Raw genomic sequence first — 13,210 nt, 5'->3', positions numbered from 1 at the left:
AATTCTGTGTATAATGTAATAGTAACATATTAAATCAATAGTGATGCTTATTCTGCAGTGTTTTTACCTTTGATTTTAAAAAAAATTATAAATTACATCATACAGTTTCTCCTGCTTTTCGCAAAGTATAGCAAATGCAGCTTATTTTTCATAATTTTAGAAAACATCTAATTCAGCTATAGTTGACTTTCTTTTGAAATTAAATTATTATTTTAATTTTTTTTGTGATTGTTCACGATCTCTAAACTAAACCTAAAATAGGTGCCTAGTTATTAAATTGACGTTTCTAAAAGTAACTTTCTGTCCTTTTCACTCAGTACCTATCCTATGGTTATGGAGGGTAGAGGTAAGGAGGATCGTCTGTGTATATGAAAAAGTGTCGTCAAAATGTATTAAATTAGGATGGCGCCACATTTGCATCAAGGTAACTCTTAAAAGAAGCGCCAAATATAAATATTGTTAGAGTAGGCTTGAAAAATAAACAAGGAAGTAAGGTTATATTTACCACAATATTTTATACAACGTAAGTTGTTGAAATTCTCTATAATTAACTACTTTAGTCGATAATGACATTAGAATTTTTAACTCGGCATACTTCAATTCATCTACGATTGCTACATTCATACCATACCCTGTGCATCCACCAGCGCCATTGTGGAGGATTTTTGAACTGTTATTTAGCGCATACAACTGGACACTTTTTCAACTTTTCTCCCATATAAGATGACTCTCCTTACCCCTACCCTCCATACCTATGGTGAAGATTTGAAGAATAGTGCTCGCTTTAATTATGCTTAGTCTGGCCCCAAACACGTCAATATTATTGACAATATTCTGCATATGTACAATACTTAATATTGCCTGTGTGTGGGCAGCCTAAGAGATTTGTGTTCCTAGAACAAAATTGGCACCATTGACATTCATCATCGTCAATCAGCTAGTCTATCATTTATGGTAGAGGATTTTCCCGTTTTGACATTTGCAATATAATTATACCTGTGTGATGTTATTTCGTGTTTCAATTTGTGATCATTCATCATCCGCCGTTCTACTTTTTGTTTTTGTGTAACTAGTGTGTCTGTTTAAAAAAATAAGGTCCCTTCCCTAGTTAATAATTATTACTGAAGCTTGATCAAATGTATTCTGTGCAGAACTGCAGTTTACTCAGTATTCTCTAACTTTAGTTTGTCGTTCGTACGCTACGTTCACGATAAGTGCATCACTGGTTCACTTCTGGGAAGTTCTGGGTAGGTACGTAATTCATTCTTCCTGTGATCAATTTAATTAAAAGGAAATGAATGTTGTATATCCTATAGGTAACTAAGAGCTGCTTCAGGTAGGCAAGCGCCCAAAATATAATCATTTAAAGTTAACTAAAGTAGGTACCTACTCTAAAGAAATATGTTAATAGGCTGGGGTTGATCAGCCCCCATACTAGGGTACCATCATAGTACCCTTCAAGCAAGACTGTTCCAAGCAGTGGTACTTTAACAAGGCTAATGTTGATGATTTTTTGCAGATTACTTCACTATGGGTGATTATGAAATTCCACAATACCCTAAGAATGGAAAATGGAGTGACACAAAGTGTCTTTTAATAGCATCTCAAGAATCCTTTCCAGCAATTGTAAGAGACCCAAAAGTTCAGAAAAACATCATAAGCCGTTATCTGAATTTTTATTTAGGTGGCAAAATTCAAAAAGGTTTGACCGCTCGAGACCTGGCATTTGCAGTTATATCAATACTGCCCATATCCTTAGATTCAGAAGAGTTTATATGGACAAAATCAGAATACAGCGATGATGGCAAGTTATTTTTTCTCACACCTGAAGATAAATTAAAATATGAAATAGATACTGTAGTTAATAAGAGAACTATTTTTAAAAATGAAGAACAATCCTTGAATGATGAACAGTTTGCAGCTGCTGCAGCAGCTGATGAAGCTGATGCTGAAGAGGAACAAAACATAAACAGAATAGATTTAAATAAAGAAGCTAATAATAGTCCTGATAAAACTTATGACACTGATGAAGGTGCAGATAAGAAATCCCATTTAATTAAGCCATTTGACAATCACGAAAATGATATGACAAATAATAGAACATCTCCAAAATGTATACCATTTGTAGAAGACTTACAATGGTATAGACTAAAACATGATATTAGAACCAGTTTGATACCCGCCAATGAACAAAAGTATGGTCCTGTTGAAAATGCAGCTTTCTGTATTTATTTTAACAGTCTCCTGGATACATGGGACACCAATGTGAGCTCCAGAATTACCTTAAAACATTTTTTTGGATTGGTAGCTTTATTTGTTATGAGAGGTAAAGCTAAAACATTTCACAACCTAACAAGATATTTTTCTACAAAATTTAACATTGAATTTTTCACAGAAGTAAAATGCTACACTGCTCCTCATAAAGGTTTTGTTAAGAAAAGCTGGAAAACTTTTCGGGAGAGTGATTACAGAACGCAAATTATGTTTGCAAAATTGGTAATCATTTCTTTATTGCATCCAAACAGACTGAGTAAGTATGGCAAAAATAATATAATAAAATTTGCTATCTTATCTCATACAGCCTATTGTAGAATGGGTATCATTAATATGTTGCAACAGCTTGCTAGTGTTAACAATGCTGAATTTGAGACTTTTTTTAAAGCCTTATATTGTGAGGAGACTGCAGCATCCTGGGGAAGAGTGAATGAGTTCTTTAAAAAATATTTGAATAAGGAAGCAAAGCAACATACATTTCATTGGGCTGGTTGTATAGAGAGTGATGCATTTCAGGATCTATCCTGTAGCAACAACTTCAAGCTTGCTGTTGTAGTTGCGGTTTTTATTGAGAAAATTACAAGTAATGCGGGAGTGTGGCAGTCAGCATGGGTCTGTAAAGGAACCGATCTTGAGAGCTGCAAGCAGCTTGGATATAAAATATATGATGATTATAGAGCAATGTGTTCAAACAAATTAGAATACGAACTGCTTTAAAATAAAAATAAATTGACTCTCACAATTAACATATCATAAATTAACCGTATGAAATATGTTCTTTGGTTTGTTTTTAACCCTTTCTTGTCCATGTTTCACTGGGAAAAAATTCTTTGAGGAAGAAGTTCTTATTAATATAATCTGGCCAATGGAAGAATGGGTTTCTGACTTCTGTCAATTGTTCGCTTAAAATCCTATCTTAAATAACCTTTGAAACTATATTTATCAACAACAAAATTCAGATCACAATTTAGTCTAATCAGCATAGTAATCGACAGTGCAGTATGGATTTTACAAATATATCTTATTTATTTAAAACTAGTTGTACCCTCAGTTCCACCCACATCAACTACGGGATGCAGTCAGTGGCGTGCACTGGGCTTCTTACCAGGCGATGCATACAGTGGAATGATTGAAAAAAAAGCCAAAAATCCTCCTACTGTACGAGTTATACATAAATTTTAGGGTAGGCAGTGCTTTTGTGAATGTACGAAGTGCACCCCACTGGATGCAGTGTACTGAAACAATCTACGTCAATCTTCAACAAATTAGCATCTCGGGGATCCTACAATAGGCTCCGGGAAGTCCTCGAAGTTTCCGGATGTGAGCAGTAGCCTCAACACTAGGTACCTGAGTTTCTGCGTCCCTATTTTCGTTTTAGCAAAGCAAAAAGCAACATTGACCCAAGTCAGTAAATCTATGGATATCCGACTGAAGTTTAACAGAGAATTTGGCGTCTGTCAGTCTCAGCTACTATCACTAACAAAGAAAATTGATTTTCATTTCAATTCATGTCAATTCATAATCGCATCGTTATTTGACTATATTCAGTCATAGTGTGTGGCACCACTATACTTTATTAAGCCTCAAGTGAGGGGTTTGCTGCTGTCCCCTGAGGAGTTCTGTCCTCTCTAATCGAATTTTAAAAGTTAAAAGTCTATAGCTTTCCTTAAGAATCAAGCAAATGCAAAAGATCATTTGTTTGATTAGACTACTGTATTTAAGAAAATTCCTTGCTAATAAATTCATGCAGGCGCCTCCATCTGTACCTAGCCTAGGAATAAAATTTTAAGATTTTCAAATTTTATGATACGCGTGAGTACATTTTCTCGTACATTGCTACGGTAGTTATATATCACTTAGATAAAGGCGCAAAAATTGCTAATTATAAATTTAACCCCGCCATTCTTATATAAAGTTGGCATAGTCTTTTATAACAGTTGTGATTTTATAACCACTTTGGTTTACATTTTTAGCTGTAGTAGAGATTGATGTGACTGAGCTTGTCCGGGGAAGTGCTATCACAATGGTTATATCTTATAATTAGCAATATTGCTGTTCCGGTCTGAAGGGCGTGATTGCGTTTTGCAAGTGTACTTCCAGGCATCAATCAATCAATCAATCAAAAATACTTTATTGCACACAAGAAATAAGTAAATAAAAGAGAACAAAAGTACAAGTCATTGAATTTTTTGTACCAAAGCCGGCCTTACCACTTAAGCGATTTCTTCCAGGCAACCATTATAAGGAATTGGCTTACATATGAATCCTTATAGCGGTGCGCAAAGCTCTAAGAATATAGGTACATAGATACATATTAATAACTAGCGGAACCGCGCGACTTCGTCTGCGAATGAGTCTACTTTAAAAAATAGTCTTATGTTGTCGCGGACTGTTTTATAGAACTTTAAAGAAACAAAAATTCCAATATACTTACTACATACTTCCGTCGTATGGTGTAACGTTTACCGTTCAAGCATCGCACGCATCAGAATCTCTCAAAAAGGATATTTTTTTGCAGTTTTTTGCAACATTTCTCATTAATGATAGTAGTCATTGGTCGTAGATTGATGTAATATAGTCATAATTGTTACTACCAATCCAAAAAATAAAATAAAATTCAAAACACCATTTTCTGAAATTAGCGCGTTCAACCAAACAAAAACATAAGCTTTATAATATTTCAATTATGCCTATCCAAAAAACCACGTCAATCTAAAACTCCGTTTATCGGATTTTGAAAGACAAATACGGAAAAAATAGCGATGCTATCCTGTAAAAGCTGTTTGCTTTTCCGGGATAAAAAGAAACATTTGAGCTATTACAGACTATATTGTACCTACAAATCTCTGGTAAAATTTAGCCAAATCGGTTCGTTGTGGCGTTAAAGCGTAACAAACATCCATCCATCTATCCATCCATACATACATCCATACATCTATTTTCGCATTTATAATAGTAGGATGATACGCATGCATTCGATCGCGGTCCTATATGCCTTGCGGATTGCTGTTATCTGTGAAGAATTATGTCCTTTATCTCCGACAATATTCATCAGATCTTCTTTAAAATGAGACAAATTTGTCAAATAATAAAAGAATTAATTAAATCGGTGCAAATTGAACCGAGATGTGAAGTTAAATTGATAATATATTTCATCCCATTTCCCGGAGGAAACCTATTGTTTATCGGGATAAAAAGTATCCTTTATGTTGACCCGGGATATCAGCTATCACTATACAGAATTTTATTTAAATCTGTTCAGTAGTTTTCATTTGACGACAGACAGACAGACGTCTGTCAAATATTAAATAAAAAGACACAAAAATTAAATAAAAATCAGTTTTGGACTCAGTGTCGATTATAAAGCATCCCCCGGTCAAAATTTTCAAAATATATTAAATGTACAGAAATCATCCAGTTACAGTTTTATTATAAGTATAGAAATAAAAAACAGTACATATATAAAATAAACTAATACATATTTCCCTACGGTAAAATAAATAATACTAAAACTATATATAATAGTGTTAAAACATTATCAACATTCAATTTATTACGCGTATAAGTGTGTGTGTTTGTCTCTACCATATTTATTTATTCAAATTAATTTTTATTAAATATGATATATATTTAGATGATTTAAATAAAAAAAAAACCATAAATCAATCACACGTTCATTCGCACAACCGTACTCGTGTAAATGCGTTTTTTAGATTCATAGTAGGTAACTCAAAGGCGGTCGAGTGGTAAGTTTGTTAGACTACGGATCAGTAGGTCCTGGTTCCGATTCCCGGATTGGGCCAGAAATCGTTAGTATTTACATCCCGCAGTTTGTTTATCTTGCCTCGGAGAACTGTCTGATCAGGCTTATATCACTGGCCATAGTGGTCTATCAATTTCTAGAAAGATTTTCCAACTACGCGGAAGATTTTATAGTGCACAAGTGTGTGCGCCAACACAGAAGCACTCTCTATTCCCTCACACACATAGCCCAAAGGGACGGCAGACAGCACCGCCAAATTGCAACTCTGGGTTAGTATTTACTTAGAATTTCTTAATAGAAGACCTCCTGTCCTGTATTGGGTCCTCTTCCGAGAAAGTACTATCGACATGGCTATTTCTGCCGCTAATGTTTCCTGCAGCATTGTTGCAATGCTTTGTTCTGGTATAAAGGGCGTGGTTGCTAGTGTAAATACTACAGGCACATGAGGCTTAACACCTACTTCTTCTCAGTCGGTTCGCTCTAGTCAGAGCGGTCGAGGTCGTCACTTAAGGGTTGCGGCACGCTTGACTATTCGTCGCCACTCCTCTGGCAGCTGCCTTTCTAGCACAATCATGTAAGGGGACAGCCACTGCAGCCTTTATTTGGGCAGCCCATCTCATGGGCGATCTTCCGCGTGATCCGGTGCCCTTGATTCTTCATTGGACAACCCGACGTTCAATGGAGTCGTTGTCTCTTCTGGATACGTGAACAAAGAACGTGAGAATACGAGCCTAACACCTTATTAATGGACACAGGGCGGCAGGTTGCAGGACGTGCTGCTTGCATGCCGTTGCCCTGTTTTTTTTTATTCCACTACATTCCTCTTTACTGCAATCTCGTCTGGTGGTGATGATGATGCACTCTAAGATGGTACCGGGCTAACCTATTAGGGAGTATGGTAGTCATACCCCTAATCGATTTACGTGTAAAATTAAACTTTTTAGCTAAACTTTATTTTTACTGTGACTGTGTGATAACAAAAAGAAATCCCCGACTTAGTTTGTTGTGGGCTCTCCTTAGACGGCGAGTTTGGAACCCTCCTATATTTTGTTTAAGTTAACGAATGTAGTTATCACCATCACCTCTTAATTATTATTGCTAATAAAATACGTATGAACCCTTCATAAGTGCCTGTTATAGGTCTAAGTAGGAACATGAATAAAACTTTTTGAATTTGAAGACAAATTAACAATTAATTCCAAAGAGATGAAAAACTAAAAATAAAACGCGTTGCAATGCTAGTAATAATAAGAATCAAAACCAAACAATATGTATCATCTAATTACACTCTAATAAAACACTCGCTTGTTCATAAAATCCTTCCAGGCTTGCGCCGTACTGAGTAGATACCGCGGTATCGCTTCAGTCACCAGTGAGACGACGCGACGCTAGTATCGTCCACCAACGCTTTGCGGGCGGTTGTTTGTGTGGTTCAGAGACATGGCCGCCGGGTTCGTAGGCTCCACGAAGAGTTTCCCGTTCTCCTTTGACATGGATGTGGACGATGAAGCAGGACGGAGCACACCGCATCTTAACCAAAGGACAGGTTGGTTGAATGCTTTGTTTATGTTTTTAAACGTGAATTTAACGCCTACGGTAGCTACTTCGGTACCCGAGTATATGTTCAGGGTGTCTAGGACATGTTATCTACGGGCTGTATGCCGCGATTTCAGTTAGGTACGTAGATTTTGTGTGTTGTGACGGTCTTCCAAAAAAGGTTAAAACCGATTTCTCCCGCGCTGGTTATAAGGATATGTAAGTGCGATTTGTTTTAACAAGTTGTTGAAACATAGTGTTATACTAACAGTTAACTGTCTTCTTAACTTTAACCACTTGCGAAATAGGTAGCAGACCGTAAGGATGTTTTAATGTTGGCACTAAGAATAATAAAAATTTCTTAGGTAAATATATTTTTAAATCTTGTTTTATATTTCCTTACGGAATTATAATAATCTCCCGCGTTAAAAGGATTGCGTTTCGTCATAATGGACATTATTTTTTAAGGATAAAATGACAATGGTTACATTGTGATAGATTCATAGATTCACATACATTCTTCTCAAGGTTAAAAGGATCAGACTGACATTTGGACATGTTGGGGAATATGGTATAGGTACCCCTAATTTGTTTTTACGCGACATGGCACCGGGACACTAAATTGCTTAGTGGCACGTCTTTGACGGTAGGATGGTAACTAGCCCCGGCCAAAGTCACCCATCATACCAGAGTTAATTTAGAAATTATAAAATCCCAAATGGCCGCTCATAGATTCATAACGCTAACCGTTGCGCCAGGGACATATCACAATTCACAACTCTTTTAATATGAGGGTTGATTTACAGGACTTATTGTTTTTAGCCGACTGCGCATCGCAATGTATTAAGATATGTATTAGTATATTTATTTTTTATATTTATCAATAGTATTTTTGTATTTGTATCGTCTGGTTTATGTATTAGTATGTAGATATTCGTATGTATGTATTATATAGTGTACCCCACCTATTCGTTTTCTTTTTAGTTTTCCTAATCCTAAGGTTGCCTTATATATAAGGCCGCTTTTGTATCCTGCTTCATTCTTCATGTGTTTGTTCTTTTTTTTTGTCTCGTTTTTCTGAGTGGTGTACAAATAAAGAGTATAAAAATGTAGAGGTAATGTTTTCAGCAGTAGCTTACAGATAATCTTCCCGGAAAGAGTTACAAGTGTTGTGCAAGGGAGGCACCGGTGCCTTCCTAGGAGATCCCGGAGTCCTCCAATATGTACTGAGGCTCGCTACCGACGGGGTTTTATTGGGTAGAAATCTCATACAACCCCAATTCTCCCTCAGAGAATCGGGTATCTAGGAATATGCCAGAGTAGTTGGAAAGGAAATACTGGGATACCATTATTACTTCATACCTGCACAAAAGCAATGCTGTGCTCTTAATTTATTATGGGCATAACTCGTTTATTAGGATGGTTTTTCCACTTGATGCCATAGGTATTCCTGCTTTATTCTTTCCCGATCAAAATCCATATATATCCATGAAACAGTGATAAGTATCACGTAATACACCATTTAGAAAAAAAAATATGCTTCTTTTGATTTAATATTTTTACAGGCTTTCTTTATGAAATAGACTTATTAATTCTTCAATATTATTTCTTAATTCTGTTACACGTTGTATATATATAGGTTTATAAATATTTTAACAATTTCCTTCGGCGGTATTTGTATGATGCAATATACGAGATAGAGTGAAATGTGCTGATTTGGAACACCTAAAAGCCAAAAACAAGCAGAAAAACAAGATAAATCGCACCTAGGCTAGTAGTGCTAATAAATTGTTTTCATATGATACTATCGTGGCAAGAAGCTTCCACGACGCGTCGCGCGTCGGTCCGTAGTGGGACATGTTCTTTATGTTTGTATAAAGTGATATAAACCGACCATTCATCGATGTACACACTCCGCCTGCAAACAGCTGAGTTACAAAGTGTTTTCCATCCGCCGGGTAACATTTGGGATCGATATCCCGATTCCCGGCTGATCTGCGATAACAGCTGACCGTGTAAGTGGAAATGAATAAAGATTTTCTGAAAGCACTGCTCGGGCCTTATGGGATAGTTTGTATTGAGGGTTCCGTTACTTATAATTGTTTTTAAATGCAACTGCTTGACAATATTATTTAGTACGGTGTATAGTTTTACTCCTAAATTTTTCACTCTTGGCAGACATATAATTAAGAAAATACAGAACCCTCTATTAGTCATTATTGCATGAAGTGGATTGTGTCCAAAAAAGAGAAAACGCCTCGCGCTCGTCTGACTTCATACCCGCAGAGTGTTGCTAGGTCACAAACTTTTTCTCATTTTTCCCATTTAATAATAAACGTTTAGAACATCAAATCAACCGATTGACGTCCACTGCTGGACATAGGTGTTTTGGGCCGCTTGTTTCCAGCGGCTAACCGCGACTCGTTTGATGTCGTCTGGCCACCTGGTTGGGGGTCGACCAACGCTGCGCTTACCGTTGTGGGGTTGCCACTCCTACACCTTTGACCTTGGAACCCCAACGTCCATCGGTTCTCCGAGCTATTTGTCATTTCATTTTCACTTCAGCTTTGTGACTCGATGAGCTACTAATCTCTTTATTTCTGATTTGATCACGTACCTACCTACCTACGTAGAGATACTCCCAACATTCCTCTCTCCATCGCCCACAGAGTGAGAATGAGCCTTATTAGGAGGCCCATAGTAAGCAACCACGTTTCAGATCCGTTAGTCATCACTGTCTTTACACATGCATATACTTAATTCCTAGAAACAAGAAACCATTAAGTCGGCAGTCTCTACGAAGGCACGTTACGTTATCTTTATAACAATATCTGATACGCTGATAAAATATCATAGTTAACTTATCTGATAACATTAATTTAAAATAAGAAATACTTACCAATTTTAGATTTTAATATCTTTATTCTTTTAATCTTTTGGCGTTACCTAATGTATAAAATAAATTAGTGCTTTCAAAATTTCTATTCACATTCTAAGATAGCGTACATCGATTTTACAATGCAATAAGGACTTTTATTTAATAACGAGATTTCCTATTTTAATTCTCAGAAAAAACCACCTATAGCTAATTAATACGTAATCAAACAACATCGTAACAAACCGCTGCGCTGTACCATGACACGGCACGAATCTACGGCTTGCCACCATCTTGCCACCGTAACATCGGACTACGAGGGCGTACTCTGGTGAGGCAAAGGGGGATTTTTTCAATAGTAGAAGTTCAGGGGGCCGAGAATAACAAACACATTACAATTTCCAAAATTTTAAATCCTTTTTTTTAAAGTAAGCCTATTGAAATGTCAAGTCTGTCTGTTTGTACTCTTCTACCACGCAAACGAACACTAGTACAAAATTTATGGCAGTAAAAGACATTTTATAAGTTTGTGACAGGTATTGTTTAATACCACTTTCCTAAATTGGGCTGGTACTGAGAATTCTTCTCATTTCAATTCTTCATTTAGGAAAGTTAGAAAGAAAAGCCCAATACATTTATTTACCCGAACCAAAGACCTTCGTTGAGCATGCTGTCCGCTTACTAAGCCACTACGCCAACGAGATAATCGAGGCAATATTTTTTTTAAACTGTTATAATTTATGGACCAAGCAGATGGCCCATATAATGGTAAGTTGAAAACCATCGCCTCTAAACCGAGCAACCCTTCACAGGACATGCAAGGAGCACGTCCTGCAACATGCAGCACTGTGTCCATCAATTTGAGGCGAAGGTGTTAAGACTCGCTTGCCAGTAGTTACACCGGCAACCACGCCCTTCAGAACAGAACACAGCATTGTAACAATGGTGCTTAGTGGCAGAAATAATGCATGCATGGCGATAGTACTTCCCCGGCAGTGACGTGCACTTCATACATGAATAAAAGCACTGCCTACCCTATAATTGATATAATAACTCTTGTAGGAGGAGGATTTTTGCCATTTATGCAATTTTTATGCGGTATGCATACCCTGGTAAGAAACCTAGTGCGCGCCACTGTTCCCCTGACGAGATCTGATATAAAAGCTCTACTACTTCTACAAACACAAAAAGTGTATCTAATAATATAAATGATTATAAATAAATAAATAAATATACTACGACAATACACACATCGCCATCTAGCCCCAAAGTAAGCATAGCTTGTGTTATGGGTACTAAGATGACAGATGAATATTTTTACGAATAATATACATAAATACTTATAATATACATATAAACACCCAGACACTGAAAAACACTTATGTTCATCACACAAACATTTTCTAGTTGTGGGAATCGAACCCACGGCCTTGGACTCAGAAAGCAGGGTCGCTGCCCACGGCGACAGTCGGCCGTCAATTTTTATTGTATATGTATTAATTATTAGAATAAGATACACTTTCTCTGACGTCGCGTCTTCCCCCCGACGGAAATCCTGGCTACGGCCTCGCATGACACGTAGAATTCATTGTTCTGAACACTCGCTGAAGCGGCGTTTATATTTACAACACGGCCGCGCGCGATCAGTTCGCCTCTAAACACAACTGAAACAACGTTTCATAGTCTCGAAAAAAACAATAACATTGCTGTGCCATCCGTGAAAGTGCTCGATACGCCACCAAAAGTTTTTATCGTGAGTTTTACAAGCGGTTGCAAGTTCCCGCGATCTACGTTGAGTTGCGTTCCACACTCAGTTGTTGGTGATTTATCATAATTGTTTGTTGACTGAAATTGTTCTCGATACAATGAGCTGCAGTGGGCTGTTACGTCATTTCGTTTCGTTATCAGATGTCGCGTCTAAGGCTCGCCACGAACGAGGGCAATAGAGAGGATTTAGAGTTTATCCACACATTCCGGTCGCAAAACTGATGAATGTGTATTTAAATCCTGCTTTAAAACATAAAATAATAAAAAAAAGTGTTAATACTAAAAGTATTATCATGTTGATACAATTTAAAGTAGTCGTAAAAAAAGATACCCAATAAAAGAAAATTTAATTTAACCTATTAAATATATTATTAAATGTAAATAAAATATACATTAATTAATAACGAATGTAGATATTATGTTTTGAATTAATTTGACAATAAAAGTTGAAAACGGTCATCCTAATGGAATTCGGAAGCATTATGCTCTGATATGGCCACACAAAGAGGTCTGAGACCGAATTGTATTTAATAACAGTGAATGTAAAAAAAGAGAATCAGAAAAAGTCACCTTGGAGAGGAATTCAGGTAGTAAATTGCTTTATTTGAATGGGGCTTTATTTGATGATAAATATAGCTTTTGAACGATAAGTTTATTGCTACCTTCTACTAAAAGTGAACAAATGTGATATGATTTGATTATCTTTTTGATTATATTTTAGGGATGCTTTTTAAGGATGCGTTTTTGCATATCCAGTGGCAGTCGTCTATTCTAGAGATAATAGATAATAATTTTAAATTTTTCGACTGAAATGATAGATGTCCGAAGTATTTGTACGTCCATAAATTCGACCGATTACAAAAATACTACTGTTTCCAATTTATTGAAGTGACACATCCTTTGAACTCTAACTTATATTCCGTAATTATTTAATTTAATAAAATGAAATTAATTAGATAAAAATATTCATTGTCATGAACCCATAACCTGCCCGT

At 36.4% G+C, this 13,210-nt stretch overlaps 2 protein-coding genes across 8 annotated transcripts in view; both read left to right on the top strand.

Moving 5' to 3' along the window:
* Positions 1-862: 862 nt before the first annotated feature.
* Positions 863-3,047, top strand: LOC120632319. 3 transcript variants are annotated; one of them, XM_039902163.1, is made up of 3 exons: positions 863-1,251; positions 1,520-1,904; positions 1,935-3,047. In XM_039902163.1, exons 2-3 carry the CDS (start codon positions 1,531-1,533, stop codon positions 2,989-2,991), a joined length of 1,431 nt encoding a protein of 476 aa, XP_039758097.1. In that variant the 5' UTR covers positions 863-1,251; positions 1,520-1,530; the 3' UTR covers positions 2,992-3,047. The 3 variants fall into 3 exon arrangements, with proteins under 3 accessions (XP_039758097.1, XP_039758096.1, XP_039758095.1); XM_039902162.1 differs by having other exon boundaries at positions 863-1,247; positions 1,520-3,047; XM_039902161.1 differs by having other exon boundaries at positions 1,520-3,047.
* Positions 3,048-7,402: 4,355 nt separating this feature from the next.
* Positions 7,403-13,210, top strand: part of LOC120631890 (AMP deaminase 2-like) — a 57,154-nt gene continuing 51,346 nt past the window's right edge. For 3 of the 5 annotated variants that reach the window (XM_039901553.1, XM_039901561.1, XM_039901562.1), the window contains exon 1: positions 7,403-7,583. In XM_039901553.1, coding sequence (XP_039757487.1) covers positions 7,478-7,583 — 106 coding nt within the window. In that variant the 5' untranslated portion in view covers positions 7,403-7,477. Of the gene's footprint in view, positions 7,584-12,088; positions 12,202-13,210 lie in introns of those variants that run through there. The other 2 variants (XM_039901559.1, XM_039901560.1) reach the window with 1 other exon arrangement.

This window comes from Pararge aegeria, chromosome 19, assembly GCF_905163445.1.
Source record: "Pararge aegeria chromosome 19, ilParAegt1.1, whole genome shotgun sequence".
In the NCBI taxonomy this organism is placed as follows: domain Eukaryota; kingdom Metazoa; phylum Arthropoda; class Insecta; order Lepidoptera; family Nymphalidae; genus Pararge; species Pararge aegeria.
This window is presented reverse-complemented; position numbering and strand designations above follow the sequence as displayed.

Excerpts from the sequence above, each read along its gene's own strand:
- LOC120632319 (XM_039902162.1), top strand. The coding sequence starts at position 1,531 with ATGGGTGATTATGAAATTCCACAATACCCTAAGAATGGAAAATGGAGT.